The 22,901-nt window shown below is 25.0% G+C and overlaps 5 protein-coding genes across 9 annotated transcripts; 2 read left to right on the forward strand and 3 right to left on the reverse strand.

Annotated features, from left to right (window-relative positions):
- Positions 1 to 66: 66 nt before the first annotated feature.
- On the forward strand, positions 67 to 3,505 carry LOC126902873 (protein-S-isoprenylcysteine O-methyltransferase). Of its 2 annotated transcripts, XM_050680537.1 has the most exons (6): positions 67 to 166; positions 585 to 616; positions 684 to 775; positions 2,660 to 2,829; positions 2,888 to 3,105; positions 3,181 to 3,505. In XM_050680537.1, exons 1-6 carry the CDS (start codon positions 82 to 84, stop codon positions 3,367 to 3,369), a joined length of 786 nt encoding a protein of 261 aa, XP_050536494.1. In that variant the 5' UTR covers positions 67 to 81; the 3' UTR covers positions 3,370 to 3,505. The 2 variants fall into 2 exon arrangements, with proteins under 2 accessions (XP_050536494.1, XP_050536493.1); XM_050680536.1 differs by lacking the exon at positions 67 to 166 and having other exon boundaries at positions 189 to 616.
- Positions 3,506 to 3,704: 199 nt separating this feature from the next.
- On the reverse strand, positions 3,705 to 10,614 carry LOC126902870 (activated Cdc42 kinase-like). 2 transcript variants are annotated; one of them, XM_050680531.1, is made up of 21 exons: positions 10,351 to 10,597; positions 10,180 to 10,271; positions 9,972 to 10,109; positions 9,691 to 9,897; positions 9,388 to 9,537; positions 9,183 to 9,331; positions 8,789 to 8,929; positions 8,562 to 8,721; positions 8,268 to 8,384; positions 8,100 to 8,200; positions 7,900 to 8,030; positions 7,174 to 7,319; positions 6,968 to 7,112; positions 6,785 to 6,891; positions 6,495 to 6,719; positions 6,178 to 6,426; positions 4,966 to 5,108; positions 4,601 to 4,797; positions 4,495 to 4,543; positions 4,202 to 4,430; positions 3,705 to 4,081 (listed from the first exon to the last, which is right to left on the reverse strand). In XM_050680531.1, exons 2-21 carry the CDS (start codon positions 10,261 to 10,263, stop codon positions 3,851 to 3,853), a joined length of 3,099 nt encoding a protein of 1,032 aa, XP_050536488.1. In that variant the 5' UTR covers positions 10,264 to 10,271; positions 10,351 to 10,597; the 3' UTR covers positions 3,705 to 3,850. The 2 variants fall into 2 exon arrangements, with proteins under 2 accessions (XP_050536488.1, XP_050536489.1); XM_050680532.1 differs by lacking the exons at positions 3,705 to 4,081; positions 4,202 to 4,430; positions 4,495 to 4,543; positions 4,601 to 4,797 and having other exon boundaries at positions 5,027 to 6,055; positions 10,351 to 10,614.
- Positions 10,615 to 13,810: 3,196 nt separating this feature from the next.
- On the reverse strand, positions 13,811 to 16,203 carry LOC126902875 (40S ribosomal protein S15). Its single transcript, XM_050680541.1, has 4 exons — positions 16,046 to 16,203; positions 15,769 to 15,854; positions 15,460 to 15,697; positions 13,811 to 13,965 (listed from the first exon to the last, which is right to left on the reverse strand). The coding sequence occupies exons 1-4, from the start codon at positions 16,058 to 16,060 to the stop codon at positions 13,852 to 13,854; spliced, it is 453 nt and encodes a 150-aa protein (XP_050536498.1). The 5' UTR covers positions 16,061 to 16,203; the 3' UTR covers positions 13,811 to 13,851.
- Positions 16,204 to 16,329: 126 nt separating this feature from the next.
- Positions 16,330 to 19,900, forward strand: LOC126902872 (metaxin-1). Its single transcript, XM_050680535.1, has 6 exons — positions 16,330 to 16,514; positions 16,572 to 16,718; positions 16,788 to 16,891; positions 18,369 to 18,534; positions 18,626 to 19,015; positions 19,668 to 19,900. Exons 1-6 carry the CDS (start codon positions 16,428 to 16,430, stop codon positions 19,704 to 19,706), a joined length of 933 nt encoding a protein of 310 aa, XP_050536492.1. The 5' UTR covers positions 16,330 to 16,427; the 3' UTR covers positions 19,707 to 19,900.
- On the reverse strand, positions 19,721 to 21,933 carry LOC126902874 (CXXC motif containing zinc binding protein). 3 transcript variants are annotated; one of them, XM_050680540.1, is made up of 5 exons: positions 21,877 to 21,933; positions 20,766 to 20,849; positions 20,376 to 20,432; positions 20,221 to 20,302; positions 19,721 to 20,154 (listed from the first exon to the last, which is right to left on the reverse strand). In XM_050680540.1, the coding sequence occupies exons 1-5, from the start codon at positions 21,916 to 21,918 to the stop codon at positions 19,898 to 19,900; spliced, it is 522 nt and encodes a 173-aa protein (XP_050536497.1). In that variant the 5' UTR covers positions 21,919 to 21,933; the 3' UTR covers positions 19,721 to 19,897. The 3 variants fall into 3 exon arrangements, with proteins under 3 accessions (XP_050536497.1, XP_050536495.1, XP_050536496.1); XM_050680538.1 differs by having other exon boundaries at positions 19,721 to 20,302; XM_050680539.1 differs by lacking the exon at positions 21,877 to 21,933 and adding an exon at positions 21,591 to 21,798 and having other exon boundaries at positions 19,721 to 20,302.
- Between the last annotated feature and the right edge of the window lie 968 nt (positions 21,934 to 22,901).

Here is a 22,901-nt window from a genome sequence, read left to right on the forward strand (position 1 = left end):
TTGAGTTATGATAATAGTTTATTAGATGATAATAGATGATAATAACTTTTACATTTAATAATTTATTAAAAATTGATATGGATGGATGATATGAAATCAGGCACTTCGTTAAAATATTTTTTTGAGTTGCTTATAAATTACAAGATTGCTTATTTTAAAATACACAGTAGGATCGTTAATTCTATAACAATTTTAATTCCAAATTACTTTTTGTTTAAATTATTACAATAAATGTATTGCTTAAATTTACCAAATTATGTATTATGTAGTATTTCACTTTACAAAATGAGACAAATATTAAATTTTCTTTTATTTATTTAAAAATCGCTGTAATCATTTTGTTATTAATTTTTTTGTATAATGCGTGTGCATAAAATATTATATCAAAGAATTCGAATATCCATTTAAGAAAATAAAAATGATTTCTAAACTGAGAATAGTGAGCATTTATGGATTTCTATTGGGATTGTCATTTTCTTTTATATTAATATTGAAAACCTACTCACTTCCCATTTATTTATTTAATAAAGAAATAAATTTACTTCATTTATTTATTATTTATACATTATTGACCCATGTTTTAGTAAGAATAATAAATAGAGATATTGTGTACAAAGTAAGTACTTGCTAATACTGCATTAATATGTTTCATCATTTTGTTAATAAAATGTTTATTTATTTAGATATGTGCTCAAGCTCTCTTGTTGGGCTTAATATTAGCTGCTGGTATTATAATTTCTGTTTTATCAACTTCTGTATGGAAGCCTTTTGGATGGTAATTAATTCAATTTTAATATAATACAATAATCTTAAATTGGACCCAAAAATTAAAGCCATAATAATAAAGAAAATAGTCTTAAAACTTTTAAATCATCCCTAAATGTTTATTATTTATTTGTAATTTTACTTATCAATTAAATAATTATTTTTAATATTCTATGTTTATCCTATATTGGTGCTTCCAAAATAATATATATGTTTTCCCAATAAGCAATGAGTAAAAAAAGTTATCATATATATTAGCTTCAATTCGAATCTGAGAAGGTATTAATTTTACTATGATGTGAATTTTTGTGTCTGTACCACCTTTTTTTTCAACCCTCACTAAACTGGTTTCTGTCAAAAATACGTCAAAAGATCACAAATTGTATCTAGTCAAAAACATTACCCTCAAAAATTGAAAAAATTTCCCTTGTTTCCCGTAAATAAGGAAAATCTTTAAAAAGATGACAAATTGAAAAATCATTAATTTTCGACATTTAAAAAATTTTTTTTTCTTAAAACTGCCATAACTTGTTGAAAAATATATGGATCAATACAATTTTTTTCTTATAAATACTTAAGATAAACCTATCTACAGAGGGGGATGTAAATGAGAACTTTTTTAACTTTACTTTTAAAGTTTTCCGTAATAATGACACTTTTATATATATCTTAAATTAAAGCTTATTTAGTGTACTTTAATATGGAAAAAAAAAATTTCAAACTTTATTTTGTCCTCATGGTAAAAATGGCTACTGTATTCAACAATATGCTATCTTTGTGTTAAAATTTTAGATTTTGTATTTTATTTTATTTTAAAATACCTTACAAAAGTTTTTGAATTAGAAAAAATTTTTTAACTCATTTGATTTTTATCTCATTTAGATTCAATAACTTAAATAAATATCAAGGACCCCAACACTGTTGTCTCCCCTCGTTTAAAGAAATTTTTTATCCATATTAAAATTATTTTACTATGTAATTTTTTTTGTGACTCATTTATTTTCTCAGCTTTCACTTGATCATTTTTTTTTAAATGATACATCAAATGATCACAACCATTATCTAGTTTAAAAATTTCCATTTTAACAATTAAAAAATTACTTAGCCCACATTTTCAATATAGACAATTAAAATTATTCATTTCTAATGTTTTTAAAGTATTTACTGTCTAATTAGGTTTGATATGATAATAGGTTTCAACTGCAAAATTAAATAATTTTACTTTGTAATTTATTAATTTTTTAACTTTATTTATGTGTATTACTATAATTCTATAATATTCCAAATTTTTTGGTAATGTGTTGCTATGTAAATCGATTACAATAAAAATGCAAAAAAATATTGAGCTTTTCTGATAAATTTATAGTAAATAGTAATTATACAATTTCCTGACTGCATATTAATCTTAACAATATTATTTTTTTAATTCTCACTATCTACAGATTTGGAACGAAGCATTTATTATGATAGTGATTTTAATCACTGTCAGATATCATCTATACTTGTCCTAACTATGCCACATATGTACTGTATCATGACCCCACTGTACTACAGTTTTTTTTTCTTTTAAAGATGAAGTCTCTGAAAGTTTAATTACTTGTGTAAAAACTTAGACATTACACTTAAGTAAATTAACTATCAATACTATATTAATATAATTTTTTATACTTTTTGATTTTTAAAAATCAAGAAAATATGATTATTAGTTTGGAAAAAAAATAAACTTAAAAAGCTTATGGTAGATTCAAAAATAAATAAATAAATCTTTGATTATAAGTAGATGGATATTATAATATATATATATATTATTTAAGTTTAATTTCTCTAATTACAAAATTGTGATGTACTATTAACAAAATTATGTCATATGATTTTTCATTAAATTGTTTTTTAGGTATGTATGTATCATGGCTTTGTTTCATTATTCCGAATTTCTTAGCATTGCCATTTGTAATCCAAAAACTTTAACAACATCATCATTCATGTTAAACCATAGTGTTGCATATGGTATTGCAGCCTTAACTAGTTGGTTTGAATATTTAGCATGGTATTATTTCTTACCTGGTTAGTTTTTTTTTACTTATGAAATCTCAATTTCTTATTCTAATAATATGATTTACAGAAATAAAATCATTACACTCAATAAGTTATATGGGAATAATATTATGTATATTTGGTGAAACACTACGAAAAACTGCTATTTGGACAGCCAGAGATAATTTCACCCATTTAGTTCAAAATGAAAAAACACAAACTCATAAACTTATAACTCATGGTGTGTACTCGTGGGTTAGACATCCCAGCTATGTGGGTTGGTTTTATTGGAGTATTGGGACTCAAGTAAAATATATTTTTTTTCATTTTATTTCTTCAAGTTTCAACAATTTTTTTATAATAATATTAAATAAATTTTAGATTGTTATGATTAATCCAATATGTGTTATTGCATATGCGTTAGCTAGCTGGACATTTTTCAATGAGAGGATTAACTATGAAGAAATGACTTTATTGAATTTTTTTGGTGAGGATTACATATCATATCAAATGAAAGTTGGAATAGGTCTACCGTTTATCAAGGGATTTGAAATAGAACAAGAAAAATAGCAAATTATCAACAATATTCTATGGATAATCATGTTGTACGATCAATTTCTTAAAAATTAATTAAACCAAATTATGTACAAAGCATTATAATAAATAATGTTTAATATTAGTTAAGTATAAAAATATAAAGCTAATACAAACTTATACATAAAGTTAGATAAATTTTTCATATAGATAATTGTTTAAAAAATGTAATATTTATATAAAAAAATTTTTCTGATTGTATACATTTTACCATAGTACAAAAATTTTTTTATTGAACACATAACGTAAAGTAAAAGTGAAGTAGGAACAAGACATTTTTGTTAAAAATATAAAAATAATTTAAAAAATATATAAATTAGTCCAAAAAAGAAGTCTTATCGATAATTGGCAAGTCATCATTCCTATAGCATTTTTAAAGATAAATACAACTATATTACTATAGTACTATATAGTATACTTAATTAATATTGCATAAATAATTTGGCACAGTTAGAACTTAAACTAAAATACCCCGGTTATTAATTGTTACAACATTGTTATTAATAATTCCATTAGCAGCTTTTACTATATCCCAATTAGCACTTTCTAATGCTACCAGGCAAACATTGTAATCTATATTAGAGTGTCCTTCAACTTCCAAAGCAGCTTCAAGTTTAACTAACTTAATTGCATGATGTACATCCCAGCTTGCAATTTTCAACATATCGGAGCATTTTTCACTTGATATCTATAAGTAAAAAGAATAAAGATATAATAACAAACAAAATGTATCAAAGTAGTGATTATAACTAATAATATAGATCAATAACATTTTATTGTTAATTAAATTTAAAATGTAATGGCTTACTTTTGGTCCAAGGACTTTAATCATAATTCGAACTTCATCACTATCAATATTCTTTCTATCAAATTCCTCAGGTAAATTATTGTGAGCTTCATTTGTAGACACATGAGCCTCTTCCGTTTTTTGGAATGTTATGATTTGTTGCTCAGTTACTGGTGATTCATTAATTTCTAAATTATCTAGTGCATCTAATTCCAAAGCTATTTGCTCATCAAAGCTCACTTCAGTAACACTATTAAAATAAAAAAAATATGTTGAACAATTTTTTTTTGAAATAAATTGTTTGGGTGAATTACTTTTGATTTTGAACAGTGTTTTCCTCAATTGATTCAATTATTTTAAAATCTAAAACAGAATATAAATTTATACATCTTTAAAAGATTAATTTATTTCAAATTTTACTTGTATTTTGTGAGTTAACTGTTTGTTGATCGTTAGCTTGGTTTAATGGTTGAGATGATGAATTTGGCATTACTAATGGATATTTTCTCTGATGTCTTGGCTTTGAAGCTGTTAATTGTTGAACAGCTCTTGGATCTTTTGGTGGTAAAGGTATTAAGTTACAACTTGAATCATGTTCATCTTCTTCAGATACAATACTATAATCCAACAAAAAACATTTTTACACTAAATATATTAATTTAATTGGCACTAAATATAAATAATTTAATTTTTATAGAAAATATATGTTTTAATGTGAAAGTTTAAAACAGAAATTTAAAAATATAAAAAACATGATAAAATTAATTTTACTAAAATTAAATTACCCGCAATCAATTTTATTCAGCTTTAATTTTGTTTTGATAATTTGATTCTTTTTTAACATTCTTAAAGAATGTGCACAATCAACCGTTGCTGGTTTTTCAATTAATCCATTATATGCAAGTTTAGCTTCTTCAGTCAAACAGCCCTATGAGATTGAAGAGGACACAACAAGGAAAGTAAAGGAATAAAGAAAATAAAAAACAAAACAAATAAAAATAAACACAAAACATGCTAATATTACACTAATCTACAATAACTTATTAATAAACAAATTATAAACTCAAGTAATAAAGAATTAAAAAAACAATGGAAAGTAGCTTTAAAAATGAAAAAGTTTGAAATGTTCTAAAATTAAATAAAATAGAAATCTATCTTTTGACAGCATAAAAAAGTGTAAATTAAAATCACTACTTAAAACAAAACAGTAATATTGTGTTCATTAAAAAACATTTTTTTACATATAGTACGCAATTAGGGTCAAATAATAATCTTAAGTGAGTCATAAATTATCTTGAAAAATTATGTGTTGAAATGTCAGCATGTATATATTACTATTTTTTTTAAATAATCAAAAGCTATTATTAAATTATTCATAATGGCACAACACCCAATAAACAAAAAAAGAAAGATAGATAAAAGTAATAAGCACACTTAAAGCTCTCCATTTTCATCATCAATTAGACGAAAATTAGAATGGTTTTTTGTAAGAATATCTTCATACAGATTACTATCAGAGTCTGACCAACTTCTTCTTATTTTATCTTTATTTTTACTAGATGGTAAAGTATTTGCTCTATAAACTTCTATTGAGATTTTAGATCTAAATTTAGGCGAATTAGGACACGAATATTGTTCCCCAACTAATGTTTCTGTAGAATCTAAATTAGAGCAGTGCTCATTAGATCTCATAGAATTGCAAGATATATAGTCTAATGATCCTATACTAGGTGATTCTTTTGTTAACAACTCTCTAGAGCGTGCAAAATAAAATTCAGTTGAAGCTTTATCCCACAAAGGTAAACGAAATGGAGCATTATCTAATAATGATTCAGCACTAATAAAAGAAGAAAACGATTGCAAACTACTACATGACTAATTTTATAAGCAAATGGAAATTTTGATAAATAATTTTAAAAAGGAATAGGAAAAATATATCATAAACTTGTTAGTTATATTTTGGAAAAGATATAATACATTTTTTTAGTGAATCATACTTGAATATCTGGAATAGAAGCAGCTTCATCAGTGAATGTTTTTACTTCATGTTTCTGTGGTTTTGTCAGAGAAACAATGGGATTTGGAAATTTAAATGTTAACATATGTTTACTAGGTGATGATGGTGAGTCAGGTATATGACTAAGGGGTTGTTTAAAATCTGATCCCATTGTTCTGTTAGCTAGCTCATTAGCCATAGCAATAGCTGAGTCAAGGGTTTTTTCATCAGATGCTGATATTGGTTTAACCTACAAATATAATTCTTATTTTATTATTTTATTTCTACAACATTTGATTAAATAACAAAAATAATTACTGTGGCTTGTTTCTTTTTTGATTTAGAATTACAAGCAGCAGCAAAATTAGCTGCTATTTCACGCAATTCATTTCGATGATTTGTGTCAAGAGGATCTAAGGGCGACCTTGGTGGTGATACAGCATAATTACTGATACCATATGTACTTATATCAAAAGAAGTTAAACGTTGACTTATTTCTGTTTCAATTTCTTCAGTTAAACTAGGACCAAAATCAAATGTTTTCTGAAAAAAAAAATTATTTACAAAAATAATTTAAATCATTCTTCTTCAATTATAGGTAATCTTACTTCAAATCTAGGACTTTCAGCAACAGTGTCTTCATCACTTATTTCATGGTACTCATGATCAGTTAATATTTTAGCTATTCTATTTTTCTCTAACCATGTTGATAGATCTATAAAGAATTTTTATCATATAAATAAGGTTAATAATAATAATGATTAAAATAAAAAATCAGATTATTTGAGTACCATTTTTTTTTGTGTCAGTCTTATTGCTATTGAGCAATGGGGCACGATCTGAAAAAGTTTTGATTGAATTTGGAGAGTCACTAACACTAGCACAGTCTTCTTGTGGTTTATAAGGTGTAACCACTTGATGAGGTAGATGATTATACTAACAAACAAAATATAATGTAATTTTAAAAAATAAAATGAATAGACAAATTAGTCATTACTTTTGGTGCATTTGTACTCATAAATTCAATATCTCCAAAATATGCTCCATCAAGACCTACATGTCCCATATGTTTAACATCACCTTGTGGACATGATATCATGTCAATTCTTAAACGACTACTACGCCTAGATGAATACTTTAAATCTAAATAAAAATATATAAAATCATTTAAATATTTTATCATTATACAAAAAATATTTAATTCAAATTAATATAACAAAATAATTATGGTAAAAATTTCTTTTTAAACCTCAATTTAAAAACCTTTCTATAATGTTAGTTTCTCCATATTAATTAATAGTACACAAGACAAAAATTTAACATATTAAAAGTCAAGCAAAAAAGTATAATTTAAAAGGAAAATATCAGTACAGTTACAGAACAGAAAAGAACAATAATCGAACTTAGTTTCACAAATTATCAAGTATGCAAATCTGAAATTCTTGATTTTTGCATTATTCTAATAATTAACATAAGTAATCCAAATTTAATGTAGTAAATATTTAGTTATTCTAAATACACACACACATTTATACATAAATATGTATTTTTTTAATACTTTTATATTTATAAAAGGTGATTATTTTATCAATTAACTTAGTTGATCGTTAAATTTAAAGTTTTTCATAATAAAAAAAATCGCTCTGTATTTATAATTTTTTTTTTTATAGTTTTCTTTTTTTGTTTACAATATTTAAATAAAAATACAATAATAATAAATTACCATTTCTACTAAATTCAGAGTTCCTATTAGATGGCAAATTAGTGCCCAAATAGGCTACAGTGTTTGATGGATTAAACAAGCCCGTTTTTCCATTACACAATACTCCTTTCCAAAGGTTTGGTACACCAGGCCTATAATAATCATAATGAAATATTTCTATAATTAATCAAAACTAAAACTTATAATTTAACTTCACATACGTTTTATCAAGTACTGTTATAACTTCTTTTATGGAATATTGAAGCATATCTCGTTTTTTTTCTTCAAAATTGACTATAGTTTGTACTTGTTCTGGTTTACACTAAAATTAAATTAACAAGTCATAAAAATTCTCAATAAAGTTAAACAAATTCAAAGAAAACACTCACATCTAGTAAAATATTTACTAATTCGGAAAAACGTGGTCGTTTTAAAGGATCGTGTTGCCAGCATTTAGACATGACATTAAAATACTCTTTTGGACAACAATCTGGCTGTTCTAATCTCTAAAAATTACTTAAAAATTTAATTACATCAAAGATATTAGAATAAACAAATAAATTATGTAATTGTAAAAAGCTACTAAAATTTGTTTGTACTCTCAATTTTAATCAATTCATCACCAAAGATTTTTTGGAATAAAAATTAAAATCTATGTTAATTTTTTAAATTAATTTAAACACCTGAAAATTTGGCTCATCTATAGCTTCAAGTATTTGTTGTCCAGTTAGTGCTGCCCAGGGTTGAAAACCATAACTGAACATTTCCCATAATGTAACTCCATAAGCCCATACATCAGAAGCTGAAGTAAACCGTAAATAACTTATACACTCTGGTGCACACCTATATTAAAATTATTTTATATAATTATACAGTGAATTAAAATCAAAACAAATAATATATAACTTACCAAGCGATTGGTAGTTTTAAATTAACATTAAAATTTGTTTGATAGTAATCTTTACCCACACCAAGAGCTCGTGATAAACCAAAATCTGATATTTTGACTTTATTTTTTGTAAATACTAAAATATTTCTAGCAGCTAAATCTCTACATGAAAATTTTAAATGTTTTATAAATATAAAAAATTACTAGATAAATGAAAAGTTAATCATGACATCAGTATATGTTACAAAAAATATATTTTTTAAGAAACAGAGAAAAACAAATTGATTTCTTTGGAATCACCATCTCTACCTTATTTTCTAATTTATTTTAAAAGTACTTATGTATTTTTGAAAAAATATATTTGTTAACATATACCAAATTGTTTACAAGATTTTCAAATATAGAAGATGTTTACCTATGAATAAGTCTTTTAGTTTCTAAATAATGCATTCCATTACATATTTGAGTAGCAAAATCACATAATGACATAACTGGGAAACTTGCTCTAAGTGTTGGTTCTTTCAAACATTCTAATAAAGATCTAAGAGGAGCTAATTCTGTAACCTAAAAAAATTCAATCAATAAAAGTTCTTTTAGCAATTTCTTAATTGGTTATTTACTAGCATTAATGCATCTGTATCCAAAACAACTCCATATAATCTAACAATGTGTTCATTATCAATACTATGCATAATTGCAGCTTCTTTTAGAAACTCGATAGGATTGTTCTGCATTCGTTCACGACTCAAACATTTTATGGCAACTTGAATCTAAAATAGGCATCAAACTTTAAACAAAAAGTGTGCACATTGGACCTATAAGTCTGAATGCATAGGCGTTCATACCCACCTCTATAACAACTAAAGCTAAACTTTAAACAAATCAATTAATAGAATTAATATAATAGTAAAGTTAACACTAACTCTATCCCCTTCATTAGTCCAAACACCCTGTTGTACTACTCCAAATTCGCCAACTCCTAATTCTTTATTTATAGTTATTGAATCAGCTGGAATAATGTGTTTATTGGGAACACGAGCTGGAGGTCGTTTTTCATAAATAGGTTTTAATGAATCTTGTGAACCTGAACATTCATTCCATTGATCTTTAGTGTCTTTTGATGTTATCAACTAAATACATCATTTATTTATTAATTATTTAAAAATTTTACTCAATTATCTAAAACATTTTTAAATTAAAATACCTTTTTAAATTTGGAAAAATAATTTTGAGGGTAATGTTTTTGGAAGTATTTCTTTAATCTTCTTATTTCTGGTTTTGTCATTCCAATTTGATACAGATCATCTTCCGTAACAAACTTAACTTGAGGAACAGTCATCACCTAAAATAATTCGGAAGTTAGTTCTATAGAATTTATGGATATTAATAACTTAAATTATTATTTTTGTTACTTTCAGATCATTTTTCAACTCGGAATAATACTGATGAAGTTCTGCTTCCAAAAGAAATTCATACAGATCAATAGCTTTAGACATTTTAAGTTCTAGGAAATATAGAAAATTTAAAAAAAGGTAAATTTATTATCGATTAATATATTTAATATATTAAGCTAGAGTACTTACTTTAAGACAAGTCCTTAATATTTTAATATGAACTCCATTAAAATCACTTACAACATCTTTAACAGCATTGAATTAGCCGAAGTAAAATTAATTAAGTATTTGACAAGTTCCATTTAACACTAATTATGCATACAAAGCAATATTTATTATTATTGTTGTGATTTCCTACACTAATCTAAATCTAATCTGAATTCGTATTATTCTTTTTATTTGGACTAGAATATTTATATATATATATATATGCGTGTGTATACACATTTATCATCATGTTACTAATTGTTATCAACGGAGGAACCAACATTACAAAATTTATTACTAACAAATGATTATTTAAAAACAGTAGCACAGTGTGGACGTGGCATAGTTAGGATAAGTATAGATGATATCAAACATTGATTAAAATCACTATCATAAGAAACGGTTCAATGCAAATCTGTAGATAGGGTTTAATTTTAAAAAAATTGAGCGATTAATCCAAAAGCGACATGAACTCACGAACATTTTCTTAATTATATCGCAGATAAGATAACCTTATCTGTAATTATTTCCTGATTGCCAGTTTTTTCATTTATAAGTATAACATGAATAAATACTTATTGTAGTAGTTAAATTTGATATTATAGTGATATTCAATAATTTAATATTTTATTTTTACGAAAAAACTATAAAAAATATTAAAGTAATTGTATTTTTCATTACTTGTATGACAAACGTGTTTAAAAATTAAAGGGCTTGATGTAATAATTTAAAAAAATATATATTTATTACTTATGAATAAACAAATTGGTCTATAAGAAATTTACATCAACAACTAGAATATACTTTTATACATACATTTATCGCCGAAACTAAATTTGTAATTAGATTTTTTCTATCTATTTTTTTTTTTTGAGATAATTACTAATTATTAAAAAACGAGTACTTAAATATTAAAAAAAAAAAATTTAAGATCTAGTATCATATCAAACCTAATTTGGCTATAAATACTTTAAAAACATTAGGAATGAATTATTTTAATTGTCTATATGGAGAATGTGACCTAAGTATCTTTTTAACTCATAAAGAGAAATTTTTTTTCAATTTTTGAGGGTAATGTCTTCCACTAGGTACGACTAGTGATCTTTTAACGTATTGTTGAAAGAAATCGGTTCAGTGAGTGCTGAAAAAAGTGGTAACAGACGCAAAAAAAACACATCATAGTAAAATTAATACCTTATTCGCATCGAAGCTAAAAGAAGACTGAAGTTTAATTTTATCAAAAGTGGGTGATAATTTTGAAAATTCTAAGGAAGATGATAAATATGAATTTTTATTTAAACTTAGTGTTGATGAAGAGGATATTAAGAGCTTAGATGGAGAATATGAGAATATTTTAAGGTTTTTTTAAATTATTAATAATTTTGTTTTTTTTTTTGTGTGTCTTTATTTTCAATAGAAAATATACATAAACATTTAATGTTAAACAAAAGTACTAAAAAAAAAAATAGATATTGATTCATATGATTTATGGACTGAAACCACATAGTTTAATATCTGTTAACAATGTTAAAAATTTTAATAACAACATGGGAACTTTTACGGAAACTACGATGTCCCAAGAGCAGATGACAACGGGAAAACAAACTATTGTATTTATTTTTCAAGTGTATACATCGAACAAATTTGACTGTATTCAAACAAGCCATCGTTTAATAACCGAATGCATGTATATGTTTATAATGTTATAAAATAAAATAAATAATACAAAATTTTTAAATATTGAACGCAGCTTTACTTTGTTTAAAAAACATTTGACATTATTATTTTACAAATAAAAAATTTGACTCATTTTATGAGTGAAGAAAAAATGATAGAAAAAGAATAACATTGTATAATGGTTTTCGAAAACAAAATAATGAAATTATATTAAAAAAATAATACTAACATGCAAAAATAAAAATAGATGAAACGAGTAAATATGCAGAAAAAATAATAATGAAAAAAGAAACTGAAAAAATTCAACAAAAAACATACCACATATATGCGGAAAATAACAGTAATCAAACGTTGAAAAACTGTCAAACTCCGACCTATGTGAAACTCTGTAAGGAGCGGTTCGCGACGAAAAAGCTCGGCCTGCCATGCAAATCATGTTACACTCCTTCATTAAACGCTTGTTGCGAGTTGCATACGTCTCCATCATGAGCGGCTGTCTTGCCTTTCGAATACACTCCAATCGTATTCTAAAAGACTGGACGCCTCATATGACAACGAAACGATCAGTTCTCTGATTTTCGCACATCGAGAGGTGGTATCTGCAGCGGCACTGAGTGGATGATCGGTCCTACAAGTCGAACTCGGCGCCAATCGAATAGATCATCCGTCGATAGCTTTTCAGCGTCCATGAACAGTCCAATCAACTTGTCTCGGCCTTCGATCTGCCTTACAAAACGAGAAATAACAGCAGACTGTAAAATTTCTTAGGACGTTACTGTACATAAAGAAAAACATTATCTGGTCACTTAGCGACCGAATTGTTATAATAGTTCACTCTGCACATTCAATTTTATTTTCAAATAGTTTACATTATTTTACGTTTCAAACCAGCGTCTTTTATTTTAAGGTACTAAAATTAATTCCTAGTTAATATTTTTAATAAAATTTTTGCTAATTTGTTATATTTTATTGTGATATGCGACTCAATTTATATGAATTATTTTAATCGATTTTATATGCACTACTTGAACACAAAACTGGAATGTCCTCAAAGGCAATATGCCTCCGAGTCACTTAAAAACAGTACAGTTTGAGCTAACTATTTTTAAACACAGCAAAAAAAAAAATAATTGAATGGGTATTTCTTCCAATTGATAGTTACTACTAATTATTTGTACATTAGGCCATTATCCCTCTAATTCATGTCTGTATAAATATAATTTTTAAATTGCACTCAAGTTTTAGTTAGTATAAAAAATTCAATTAAAGTGTTATATTAAAAAGTTGGATACATTAGATTTGACAATTATCATTTATATTGCATTTACAGTAGTCTCTATTCTATGAATTAATTGCAGTGAGTTATACAAAATATAACATATCTTTTTAAGTAACAATAAATGAATTTACTAGAAATTACCAATTCATTCAACATTTAGATGGTTTAAGTACAATTTCTTAATATTTAAATAGCATATTACAATATTTTGAGTTTTTGAACATAAGATAACTAATATTTTTAGCTTCGATACCAAGCTGAGAAGGTATTAATTTTACTATGATGTGTTTTTTTTTTGTGTCTGTGAACGCTCAATCTCAGCTCTTGCTGGACCGATTTTGTTAATATGATTTTGAAATAAATTATTTTATTAAAAACGTTTAAATAAATAAATCACAAAAAAAAAAAAAACTTAATTTTTGTTAAATGCATAATAGGAGAATATTATAGGATATACTACTTAAAATACGGAATAATTAACACAAGTTAAAACCAAATAGTTTTTATTTTGTGAAAAAAAAAACAAATTATTTCAATGGAATAAACCTAGAGCTGTGAGTGGCACCAATACCAGGCCTTCCATGTTTGACGGGTTTGTATGTGACACTAAATTCACCCAAATAATGCCCAATCATTTCAGGCTGAAAAATAAAATAAATTAATAATACAAAACATTTACTTGACAAAAAAATAATAGGAAAATTTATATATATTAAGTTTTTTAAAGCAAATAAATTTAATTCAAGTTGTTTTAATAATAAGTTTAAACAACAATATACTATTGAATATACATTTAGTTAAATCATTAACCTACTATGAAAATAACTTGACCTTTGTGCTGACAGGGATTGAGATTTAAAGACAAGATCCTTACTTACATTTCAAAATTAAATACTCAAGTTAACTGTTTACTCCATTTAGAAGGAATAAAGAAGTTTTAATTCACGTTTTGTTTCTTTTTTGAAAAATATTGAAATTGCTTAATTTTATAATAAGACAAGGTTAACAATAAGCACAATAAGTAAATTTAATTTTAAAAAGAAAACTTTTCATTTAAAAAGGTACAATAGAAATTATTTTTAAAATAACTTAAGTAAATAGCTTAAGGTAAATTTAATATAATTAAAGAAATATATTTTTACCTAACAAAATATAACATTATAAATAACACAACAAATGATTTTTAACTAATAATTATTGTATTAACTATTTTCATAAGTGTATCATTTGGTAAATTAGTAAAGTGAAATGCAGTGTGAAATGAAAGAGTGTCTGCTATATATTTGGACGTGATAACATTCATGATTGTCCATTAGAAGAAATTATATCCAAGTATTTTGTTTCAATAATTCAAATACTTATGTTTGTATCCCCGCTATATTTTAATTTATTAAATATTATTTATCATAATTTGTTATGACTCGTTTGTAAAAATTTGATATTTTGGTAAATGGTCAAATACTCATATTATCACAAGATTATTTTCATCAAATTGATTTGTTACACTTACTATATTTAACAATCAAACAATATGAAGTAATATTAAAATTTATTGAAATGCAATTTCACACTTGCCTAAATACATTTGTAAACGAGGTAGTTGTATTATTGCTTTTGTAGATTTTATTAATTGAAAATATGATATTCTTAATAAATAATCTATATAATAACCTTATTTTATAATTTATTGTTTACTTTGTCTAATGACCTATACAATATAAAATGTCAATAAATCAGTAAAAACAAGAAACTTAAACAAGACATAGTTTGAATTATATAAATGCATTTGTCCCTTTATTGGGACAAGTGCAACACTCGCTTTTTTTTACTTTAATAAGAACCGGAAAGTTGAATTTTAATTTATTTTAACTTTTTTGTATAAACCCAGTTTACATTAATAGATGTTATATCATACATCATATTATTTAAAAAAGGAATAGTGGTAGAAATAGTATACAAATAATTTATAACCACCAAGTAAAATAATAAAGCATACAGACTTGCTCTATCACAACTTTTACTAATAATGACATTAGCAAAAAATAATATTTTAAGTATAAACTAAAATTTAATGTATCTTGATCAGTTATAACAGTGAAAAATTAAGAAATTAAATATTTTAATTTGTAAAATACCTTAATTTCAATTTGGTTGAAAACTTTTCCATTGTAGACTCCAATAATACTGCCTACCATTTCAGGTACAATGATCATGTTACGTAAATGAGTTTTGACAGCTTCCGGCTTTTCCATAGGAGGCGCTTCTTTCTTTGCCCTACGTAATTTCTTAACCAATGCAGATTCTTTACGCTTAAGACCACCGCGGGAGAAACGCCTGCGTGCTCTTGAATGTAACAATTCAATCAATTGTTCGCTAAAATAAATTAATGTGATTGAAATCAGAACGTTAAAAACTGGTATTACAAATGAATTAATTATTTATACCCTTGGATATCTAAAAGTTGGTCTAAATCAACACCACGGAAAGTGAACTTACGAAATGGCCTTTTGGCTTTATGTTCAACTTCAGGCTAAAATGAATAAAAAATACTTGAATATTAATAACATAAGTAGTGGTGATAAAATATGAATTAAAGTTTTGGTTGGGTTACAAACGACAATATTATTCATGGAATGAATATTTAAAGTTCATGTTATCTTGAAAAAGAAATATTTAATTTTAAGAAAATTAATACAACAATTTAATTAATCAAATACTTACAGCAGCATCAGCCATTTTGTTGAATATTTAAAATAATTCAATACAAAACTTAAAAAACGTGGCTAAATATACGCAGTCTTGAACGTAATCGTCAAAAAGTAGAATAGAGAATTCTATTCACAATATAACCTATAAAATAAATAATGTATTGTATTGTGTTACCAGCGTCTACAGTTTAAAAACTCTTTGAAAATGAAAATAGTGAATGATTATTATTAGCTAAGTAGATTTTTATAACAGAACCATGGTATTAGTGATAAGAATTCAATTCGATTTTTATATTTTTTTTTAACCAAAATTAAAATTTTACATGATTCACGTTATTTGAGCATAGTTGATGTTCGTTTTAATATTTTTAACGGCTTGTTTATTCAAGTAAATTATGTATAAACCATCACAGTTAGAAGTGGAGTGCTGGAAGGGGGATTGGGGACTTCCTTCAATTGATTACAAATGTTTAGAAGTTCTAGTAAGCAAAAAAATAAAAAAATATTTTTGTTACATTAAGAATTGATTCTTATTTTAGGCATTCGCTAGGTTTACTAATGCTCCAATTAATATTAATTATTCAAATAATCCATTAAGAGGTAATAAAGGTCATTTACCAAATGTTTGTTTTAATAAAAAAATAATTACTAGGAGAGAACAATTAATTGATTGTCTTGAAAAACAAGTAAAAAAATAATTTATTTTAGTACTTAAAATCATATTTGATTTTTTCACTTATTATATAAACTCTTAGAATCTTACTCCAGATTTTGGAATGTCTAAACAACAACTTGCTGAAGAACATGCTGCTATCAGCATATTAGATGCTCAACTTGAACCAGCTTTACTTTATGCTTGGTAAATATTATAAATTAATAATTATATATTATTGAAACAGTATACGAGGTGTGACAATAAAATAACGAGACTTTCTAAATATATCCTAAACTATTAACGTTATCTATAATACTATTATTGAAATATGATTAGGAAACACTTATCTAAAAGTACTATAAACAATAATGAAATCGGTTAACTTTCTTATACGTTAGTAACCTTGTTATTTGTGCAAATTCGACTATACTGCCGAAAAATGTTAGATATAAAAATCGAACAACGTGTTAACATTAAATTTCTTGTTAAATTAAAAAAAACTGCCGCAGAATCATTTCGTATGTTATGTGAAGTTTATGGTGAAGAATATTTATCAAGAGCTCACGTTTTTTAATGGCACAAACGGTTTTACAATGGAAGAGAAGACGTGGAAGACGATGATNTTTTGCAATGGAAGAGAAGACGTGGAAGACGATGATCATTCTGGACGTCGTACCACATGTTCAACAAACGAAAAAGTCAAAAAAATTGACAAAATTATTCGGCAAGATCGTCGATTAAGTGTTAGAGCTGTAGCAGAGATGGTAAATTTTGATAGAGATAGTGTTCGTAAAATTTTAGTTGAAAATTTAAATATGAAAAAATTGTGTGCTAAAATGGTCCCTAAAAATTTGACGATTGATCAAAAATTCAATCGCAAAGAAATTTGTTCTGACACCTTAAAAATGATCAAAGATGATCCATCTTTTATAAATAATATCATTACGTGTGATAAAACGTGGATTTTTACATATGATCCTGAAACTAAAAGGCAATCTATGCATTGGAAGACATCAACTTCCCCAAGAATGAAGAAAGCACGAATGAGCAAGCAATGCTCATTGTTTTCTTTGACATTAAGGGAATAATTTTTGTTGAATGGGTTCCTAATGGGCAAACTGTTAACCAATATTATTATAAATATGTATTAATTAAATTAAGAGAACGTGTTAGAAAAAAGTGACCAGATCTGTGGAAGAATGGCTGGGTTCTTCACCAAGACAATACTCCAGCTCACAGTGCATTTTCAATTCAAAGTTTATTAAGTGAAAAAAAAATTTCTATAATTCAATATCGCCCGTACTTGCCAGACCTTGCTCCTTGTGACTTCTTCTTATTCCCAAAAATTAAAAGTTTTTTAAAAGGAACCCATTTTCAAACGTTTGATGACGTAAAAATGAAAATGGCAGAACTTCTAAAAGGGCTAACTGAAAGCGATTGGCAATATTGTTTTCAAGAATGGCAGCGACTTATGCAACAGTGTGTTGAGGCTGAGGGAAGGTACTTCGAAGGTGACAATCATTAAATTGTAAAATATTTAAAATAAATAACTTTTATTAAAAAAGTCTCGTTATTTTATTGTCACACCTCGTATAATAAATAAATTACTATTTTATTATTCTTTCATGTATATACTATTTAAGTAGCTATATTTATTTAAAATAAAATAAATTATATATAGGTGGTTAGATGAAAATAACTGTCATAGCTTTACTAAACCATGGTATAGAAGTACACTAAAATTTCCACTTAACTGGTACTATCCAAATTTTTATGAACGAGCAGCTAAACAAAAAATTCATGCATTATATAACCATTTAGAAACTGATAATGATATTATGATTGAGGTAATATTACATATAATTACACTAAAGAACAATTTTAATTTAAAATAACTGTACAACATAATCAATGAACTCTTGTACTACCATTTTTTAGATCTATGGAGAAGCTATTAAATGCATTAATAGTTTAGAGAGCCGCTTGGGAAATAACTTCTACTTTTTTGGATCTCATCCTACGTTATTAGATGCAGTTGCTTATAGTTATTTGGGACCTTTGTTAAAAGCGCCATTAACAGATAATAAGATACAGATACATATTAAAAAATGTAAAAATTTATGTTCATGGATTGATAGAATAACTAGAGAATATTTCAAGATTGATTGGCAAGCACATATATGTAACGAAAAGAAGAAAAAGGAAGAATCTAAACAGATGGGTATTAATAAACCCTGGTATAAAAAAGATGAAACTAAAAATGTTTTGATCGCACTAGCTGCTTTAGTAACAATGGTTATGTATTCATTTAAAATAGGACTCATTAGTGTAAGTAATAATAATACTAACAATATTTTCTATTAATTATTAGCATGTTGAATAACTGTTAGATAAATTGTATAGATTTTAAACTTTAAATATTTTTAACACCAGTGTTATAAAACAAAAACAAATTATTTGGTCCAACATTTTTGCCATCCCAATAACTAAAATATTATTAAAAAATATGAATACATATTGTTTAATTAATAGTTATAAAAATATATATGATCACCTAAAGCATAAGAGGTCAAGTTACATTTCTGGAAAATGTAAATTAAAACACAACAAAATTCTCAGCTTCGCATCGAAGCTAAAAGTAATTTATTTTGTGTGAATAAAAAATTAAAGTAGATTTTTGAAATATAGTTTAGTTTAGGAATATTAGTTCCCTAAATTAAATATAATAAAACAATATCTTATAGATTTTTAAATTTTTTTATAAAAATATCTCGGTGTCAATTTTTATCACTTAGATTCTTTTACTCTGGGTCTCATACATAAATCCAGTCTAAATGACCATGTGTAATAAATATTGAAATTTTAGTTAAGGGTTTTATCTCCAATAAAATTATTTTTGAAAAATTTTAAATTAAACATTTTAATGTCAGATATCTTTTCACTAACAATTTTTAAATAATATAATATATTTTGTTTATAGGTAAGTGATACGAGTGATGAAGAGGAAGAAGACGAGTAGAAATTATGACAAAATAAAAAACAATCACATTTTATTTGTAGTTGTCTTTGACTATTTATATATTTTATTTTCCAAGTTCCTTTTTTTTACCAATCATCAATAATTATTGAAATACTTGCTTTTAAACTTATATTTAAAACGCACACTGAGTGATTGACCTATACATTTATATTGTAAATAAAACAAATATTTTATTTAGTGTTTATAAATTGATGTTCAAAGTCATAAATTCCAACTGGTTGTCCTTCTTTTTCATCATAGTCCACCCATTCTTTTTCCTCTAAATTAATATCCTGAAATTGTGTATTACTTTCAATACCACGGCATTTAAAACCGTTTCTCGGTGAAAAATCTATTGATGAAGTGCCACGACAATCAAATGTCACAATGGTTTTAAATGTATTTGAATCGTCTACAGTGTACATTGATACTGATTCAGATATAATATCTAAAAATATACAAAGCCATAAATAAAAAAAATAAATCTTTTTAGATAAATTACAATGTTTTTTACCAACTGAACTTTCTCTAGAACACATCTTGCACTTAGTAACAAGATTAGCTTCTCCTCTACTACCTTTTATAGGAACCTTTTCCTAAAAACAAACAATTGAACATTTTATAAAATTTTATTTTAAGCATAACTTACTAAAATTGAATAATACTAACATCTTCAGACAAATAAATCCATTTTTCTGATTCCTGACCACAATTTGTACACTGGAACTGAAATTGTTAAAAAAAATTTAATTTAACTCCATATTATAATTTTGAAATCTATGGCTAAGTTTCTAACAAGTCAGTTGAAAAACAGTATTTTTGAACTTTTCAAATAAATAAGACCTAAAAGTCATACCCACAGATAGTATAATCTAAGTTTCTCTTAAAAAACTCTTCTTTTTGAGAAAATTTGAATTGTAATGGCAAAGCTCAAAGATTATTTTATAGTTATTGGTAAAGTTAGTTTTATTCTTTAAAAAACAAGCTACGGAAATAGTTTCTAATTTTACTAATTAAAACTATATCAGACAATTTAAAATAAATTATGTTTATAGATACCTTTAAATACCATCGGAAGTCTCTGCCTTCTGGGATTAAATCAGTCACATTCTCTAAATTTGCTTTAATTTGAAGTGAAATTTTCTAAATAAACAGATTTAGAAGAAAAAAAAATAACACACAACAAATTATAATTATTTATTAATAATAATGTTTGATATTTTAATCAAAATGATATATTATTTAAGCAATAGCTTATATATATTTAAGGGAGAAAACATATGAAACAATCATATATAAAACATATTATTAAAAAAACTTTAAATTCCAGTCGAAACTTACTAAAAGGTAAACAATTTAAATGATTATTCTTTAAGGATAAACAAATTTTGAATGCATTTATAAAATACTACTAATCAATGCAACTAAACTTTAAGATATCTTGATACACATTGAAAAAAACTTCTAATAATTTATCAAATAAATTTCTTGGTAGCATTAGCCACTATGTAATCAAAGAAAACTTCTAGACAAACCTCCCTGTAGTTATAATAATTAAATTTTTTTTCAATTTAATAACAAGTGTTTGCATATGATTTCGGTAGTAAATTTTAAAGAGTTTTTTTAATTGATTGTAATTACATATTGTAGATACTTTTGCAAAAAAGAAAAATATTCAGAGGGGAAATTCCCCAACTCTTATGTAAGGCGGTAATTTTTTTGATACCCACATACAGAAATTGTTGGGTACTCAATGACAATTTTATTTGCAATGTTTTATTACATGGTACAACTACTAAAATTTTAAAATTCCATAAAATTATGACTTACATATGAAGAAGTTCAAAGAAATATACATTTAAATATTAAATTAAAATTACATACCACCATTTTTAATTTTATACAAAATATTTAATATACTTAAATTTTTCTTAAAAGCTTCAATTGACTTATTTACAAATTGTAATTTGATAATATTGGACATAAGTGATAACAGATGTATCAAGCAGTATTGCAGAATTCAAAATGTCATATTACTGCCTTATTATAATAAAAATACCACATTATGCTATTAATTTACCACTCTATACACCCTACGTAAAAAAATTCTATATTGTCTAATATTTATATAGTAAATGTGATTTTTAAGGGACGGGAATATTTAATTTACAACGTTTATAGAGATGCGTAGTAATTTTGATACTCCCACCATTAATATTTAATAGTTATAGAAAGAAATCAGCAATATTAATATAAGAATGCTAACAAACTTTTTTTTTAAATTATTATCCAATAGTTAACAAAACAATTAATATAACAAAGCAAAGAAATGCTTTCTTGTTGAATTATATTTTAACAAATAAATAAAAAAAATACTCATATAAATAAATAAAAAAAAAAATATTCATAACAATTACACTTGGAATAGTAAGACACAATAAAATTATCATAAATAATTATAACGTATTGTGATATAATTAATTACATAGTAACATGATTTTATGGATAAAATTTTTGTTGACATACTACAAATATGTCACATTTTTTTCTTTAGCACATTTGTTACTAATCAAGTTAATTCTGGAAGAATTCTTCAATAGCAGCTAACTTTGGTTAAATTGATAAATAGTTAACAAAAATTATAATAAATAATAAGTGAAAACGATGTAGCATCTAAGACATCTAATTTCAAATTTTGTGAACATTTATATTGCATTTATGTAAATAATAATATAAAAAATTCAACTTTAAAGAAAATCAATTCTAAACATTTTGTTTTGTTATATGGAAAAGAATATATTTGAACACAATAAATAATTTTTCAAATAAATTAAAGATAGTTCCAGTAATTATAATAATTATAATTTTAATAGATATACCTTTAACAATTATAATTCTTTAAATTAAATTTTAATTTAAATGAAGCATAATTAAAAATGAAAATCAAGTAAAACATGTATTTCTTAATTTTGAAACTCTTCGGATTGTATAACCTTTGAGTAAGAATTTATCATTCTGAAGTCAACTCTATTAAAAGTTGAATCTAAGTACATGAAACTATTAATGTCAGTAATTAGTCGCTGGTCCCCATCGAAATTCATAACACAACAATCTAATTTTATTACTGAAACCGGCTCTTTAGAAGAATTATGAGCAAAAAACAAATTATCCATCTACCTCGTAAAAAAAAAGATA

This window comes from Daktulosphaira vitifoliae, unplaced genomic scaffold (genome assembly GCF_025091365.1).
Source record: "Daktulosphaira vitifoliae isolate Bord-2020 unplaced genomic scaffold, ASM2509136v1 Scaffold_3, whole genome shotgun sequence".
In the NCBI taxonomy this organism is placed as follows: Eukaryota; Metazoa; Arthropoda; class Insecta; order Hemiptera; family Phylloxeridae; genus Daktulosphaira; species Daktulosphaira vitifoliae.

Excerpts from the sequence above, each read along its gene's own strand:
- LOC126902873 (XM_050680536.1), top strand. The coding sequence starts at position 419 with ATGATTTCTAAACTGAGAATAGTGAGCATTTATGGATTTCTATTGGGA. Across the intron at positions 617-683 it reads ATAGAGATATTGTGTACAAA|ATATGTGCTCAAGCTCTCTT; the intron begins GTAAGTACTTGC and ends TTATTTATTTAG. Across the intron at positions 2,830-2,887 it reads ATGGTATTATTTCTTACCTG|AAATAAAATCATTACACTCA; the intron begins GTTAGTTTTTTT and ends TATGATTTACAG.
- LOC126902870 (XM_050680531.1), bottom strand. The coding sequence starts at position 10,263 with ATGTCTAAAGCTATTGATCTGTATGAATTTCTTTTGGAAGCAGAACTT. Across the intron at positions 8,385-8,561 it reads TAGATGAGCCAAATTTTCAG|AGATTAGAACAGCCAGATTG; the intron begins GTGTTTAAATTA and ends AGTAATTTTTAG. Across the intron at positions 4,082-4,201 it reads TTAAAGTCCTTGGACCAAAA|ATATCAAGTGAAAAATGCTC; the intron begins GTAAGCCATTAC and ends TTTTACTTATAG.
- LOC126902875 (XM_050680541.1), bottom strand. Across the intron at positions 15,698-15,768 it reads CAACTTTTAGATATCCAAGG|CGAACAATTGATTGAATTGT; the intron begins GTATAAATAATT and ends AATTTATTTTAG. Across the intron at positions 13,966-15,459 it reads TCAACCAAATTGAAATTAAG|CCTGAAATGATTGGGCATTA; the intron begins GTATTTTACAAA and ends TTTATTTTTCAG.
- LOC126902872 (XM_050680535.1), top strand. The coding sequence starts at position 16,428 with ATGTATAAACCATCACAGTTAGAAGTGGAGTGCTGGAAGGGGGATTGG. Across the intron at positions 16,515-16,571 it reads ACAAATGTTTAGAAGTTCTA|GCATTCGCTAGGTTTACTAA; the intron begins GTAAGCAAAAAA and ends TTCTTATTTTAG. Across the intron at positions 19,016-19,667 it reads TTAAAATAGGACTCATTAGT|GTAAGTGATACGAGTGATGA; the intron begins GTAAGTAATAAT and ends TTTTGTTTATAG.
- LOC126902874 (XM_050680538.1), bottom strand. The coding sequence starts at position 21,918 with ATGGTGGGAGTATCAAAATTACTACGCATCTCTATAAACGTT. Across the intron at positions 20,433-20,765 it reads ACTTCCGATGGTATTTAAAG|TTCCAGTGTACAAATTGTGG; the intron begins GTATCTATAAAC and ends TAACAATTTCAG. Across the intron at positions 20,303-20,375 it reads GGATTTATTTGTCTGAAGAT|GAAAAGGTTCCTATAAAAGG; the intron begins GTTAGTATTATT and ends GTTTGTTTTTAG.